The sequence below is a fragment of the Volvox carteri genome (genome assembly GCF_000143455.1).
Source record: "Volvox carteri f. nagariensis unplaced genomic scaffold VOLCAscaffold_61, whole genome shotgun sequence".
NCBI classification, from domain to species: Eukaryota; Viridiplantae; Chlorophyta; class Chlorophyceae; order Chlamydomonadales; family Volvocaceae; genus Volvox; species Volvox carteri.
In genome coordinates this window covers 22,043-25,107 of record NW_003307604.1, presented here as the reverse complement: position 1 = coordinate 25,107, position 3,065 = coordinate 22,043, and the positions used below count along the sequence as shown (strand labels likewise).

At 55.3% G+C, this 3,065-nt stretch overlaps 1 protein-coding gene across 1 annotated transcript in view; it reads right to left on the bottom strand.

The window, feature by feature from the left end:
- Nucleotides 1–2,694, bottom strand: part of VOLCADRAFT_97437 (uncharacterized protein) — a gene marked incomplete at both ends in the record, with an annotated part of 6,259 nt that extends 3,565 nt beyond the window's left edge. The window contains 2 exons of the mRNA XM_002956407.1: nucleotides 564–1,231; nucleotides 2,680–2,694. Coding sequence (XP_002956453.1) covers nucleotides 564–1,231; nucleotides 2,680–2,694 — 683 coding nt within the window. The remainder of the gene's footprint in view (nucleotides 1–563; nucleotides 1,232–2,679) is intronic.
- Nucleotides 2,695–3,065: the final 371 nt, after the last annotated feature.

The window sequence follows — 3,065 nt, the reverse complement described above, 5'->3', positions numbered from 1 at the left end:
GCTTAGAAACGTCCGGGGGCTTTCCAGTAAACAGCTCCCACGGCGTCTGTACAGTCCCCTTCGTAGGACACACGTTGCGCAAGGCGTTGGCCGTCATTATTGCCTCTCCCCACAGCTCCGGAGGTACGCCCGAATCATATTGCATGGCCCGCACACGCTCCAGCAAAGTCCTGTTCAAGCGCTCCGCTGCTCCGTTTTGCTCTGGTGTATACGGTGCCGACTTCTCATGCACAATACCCCTCTCAGAAAAGAAGGAGGCAAGGCGATCGTTGACGTACTCCGTGCCGCAATCAGTTCGGACGCAACGAACTTCTAGACCAGTCTGCCGTTCCCACTTAGTCAAAACCTCACGAACGGCAGCGGGGACTTCGCTCTTTGCACGAACGCAACGAACCTCGGAGTATTTGCTAAAATCGTCGTAGAAGGTAGCGAAGTAGTTGGCTCCACCCAGCGACGTGACCGGCATCGGGCCGCAAAGATCCATATGGACGAGATCGAGCACGCGTTCGCCCTTGTGCGTCGATGAATGATGGGGGCTGCGGGTCATTTTTCCCATAACGCACGGCTCGCAGACCTTGCTCTCCGGATGAAGGCTTTCCTCGGGGCATGTGGGCTCCGAATGGACCAGGTCGTCAAAAAACGGCCTATCAAAACGGGTGAGGCTAGCATGCCCCATGCGACGATGCAAGGTGTCTAACTTTTCCTTGGGAAAGCGATGCAGGGATAATGCCCTATTCCACTCGGCATCTGGCTGCGCAAGCACGATGTACATCCCGTTCTCCTCGAACACATCGACAGCGGGAATTCCGTCTATTGCTATATACGAGCAATCAGCGGACAGGACAACCTCTACCACCTTATCCGGGAAGGATCTCTTCAGGGCCTTGACTGAGAACAGGCGGTGTTGCAGGTCCGGAACTACGTGTACAGGTACCGACAATTCCGTCTGCCCTCGAAAAGAGGCGAAAACCGCCCTGCCCTCACCAATCGAGCTAACCGTCCGCCCATCCGCCACCTCAAAAACGACACCCTCGCCCTCGCGCACCGGCTTCAGACCCTCCACGTCCTCAGGCGTGAAGGTCAGGTGATCCTCGGCTCCAGTGTCGAGAAGCCATTCACCGGGTGCCAGTCTCATTCCCCCAAGCGTGTTTATGACGCCAACTAGTCGCCGCCGCACGCCCTGGGCCTGTGGCTGCACTTGTGGTTGTTGTTGTCGTTGGCGCATGAAAGGCTGGGGAGGTGGTGGAGGGGGAGGCGGCGGCGGCGGCGGTGGTGGTGGCGGATATGGCTGTCTAAGCTTCGGACACTTGGCAACCAAATGGCCCTGCTCCTTGCAGTAGAAGCACTTCCTGTTGTCCTTCTTCTTGTGTGGCGCCTGCCGCGCGACGTTGTAGGCTCCCTTCACGGGCGACTTCTTGGTCTCCGTATCAATCTTCTGCTCTTCGACAAGTAGCCGCATCTCCAGCTTCTCGATGTCGTCTACGTCGGTGGTATTCTCTATGACTGTGCGGATCATGGCATACGTATCAGGTAGGCCCCTCAAGACGTGGTCCACCGCCTCGTCGTCCGCCAAGCTAAGTTCGATGGCCGCAAACTCTAGTCGAAGCGCTTGGAACCGAGCGATGTAGTCGCTGATCGTCTCGCTCGATTCCATCTTGAATTGGGTCAACCTTTGAACCAATAAGCTCTTCACAGCTCGAGTCTGTTGCCCATACTTAGCCGCCAAAGCAAGCCACAGGTCGTACGCCTTCGCGTGACGCGCGTACAGGGCTTTCTCCAGGACGCGGATGAATTCCTTGATAACGCCCAAAGCTCGCTGGTCTTGCTCGTCTGTCACTGCATCTCGCGTAGCCTGCACGGGGCTGATCGCGTTCACTAGTCCTTTACGTTGAAGGACGCCGATGACGTGCTCCTTCAAGAGGTGAAAGGTGCTAATGGAGAAATAAAAATCCTCCTTATCTATTTTCATCCTTGCCTACAGCTAAGTCCGCACACAGCAGAAAAAGGCACCACCGGGCAAATCGGATGACCGCACGCTAAAGCGCGGGGCTCATAACCTGTTAGGGATAAGAGTCCTCCAGTGAACACATCACTCGCTCATATCGTTACACAAGGAGAGAGAGAGAATGGATACGCAAGCAGTATATAAGCATACCGTAGCCAATCCTGATCCGATGTCGTATTGAGATAAAGGCAACCAATCAAACTACCGAAGTGTCAAGCCTGAGTGTACCTAAGAGTACTTTCCAACAGTAAACCGTATCATCGACCACCAGTACATATGATTTGGACTACAGCGTGAAACTTACAAAGCGCCAACAGACAGGCACTGGCAGCGGTACGTACAACGGGTAATTCAACCATGCCAACCAGGGAACAAACGCGACGAAATCCCCCTCAATCTAAGTATCATCCACAACGGAAAGGAAGGCAAGTTCGACTACGATAAGCTTCAAGACCAGCCCCCCGCCATGTCAATAATCTCATCTGGTCAAGTAACGTTTCACAGTTCAGCACAACATCGACAAGTGGATGCTACATACTTTCAATGTATGCACGCGCGCATACATGTAGCAACAAGAAGGAGGCGGTGTGAACGCCAGATGCACATGTCATGTGTGCAGCTTACTAGGAACAACGCAGGTGTCGCCCACCGAGTGGTTGCGGGCCAACTCTGACCTGGACCTCTAACATGTTGCCCCACACATACACATACAAAGGGGGCCGCAGGTGAAGCTATACCATCCTGTAACAACATACATACAAACATATGCACGTGAGCAGGTAAACACAGCGCAGAGGACGCAGGGAGGGAAGGGCAAGGAATGGCATGGGAGCGCAGGTGAAGTCCACAACGGCCAGGAGACAGCAGAGGGGGGAGGGCGGTGGGGAAGTGCAGTGTGGAAGTGGGGTGTGGGCTGGGGACGGTGGGAGAAGTGAGGGGGAATTGGGGAACCTGGTGACGTGGTTAAAGAGCGTGTGCGAGTTCTGTGAGGGCCCCGTGGAGGAAGAGCAGGGGTGGAGTGGTGGGCTTGGGGGCAGGGACTAGGGGGGGGAGCGTGGGG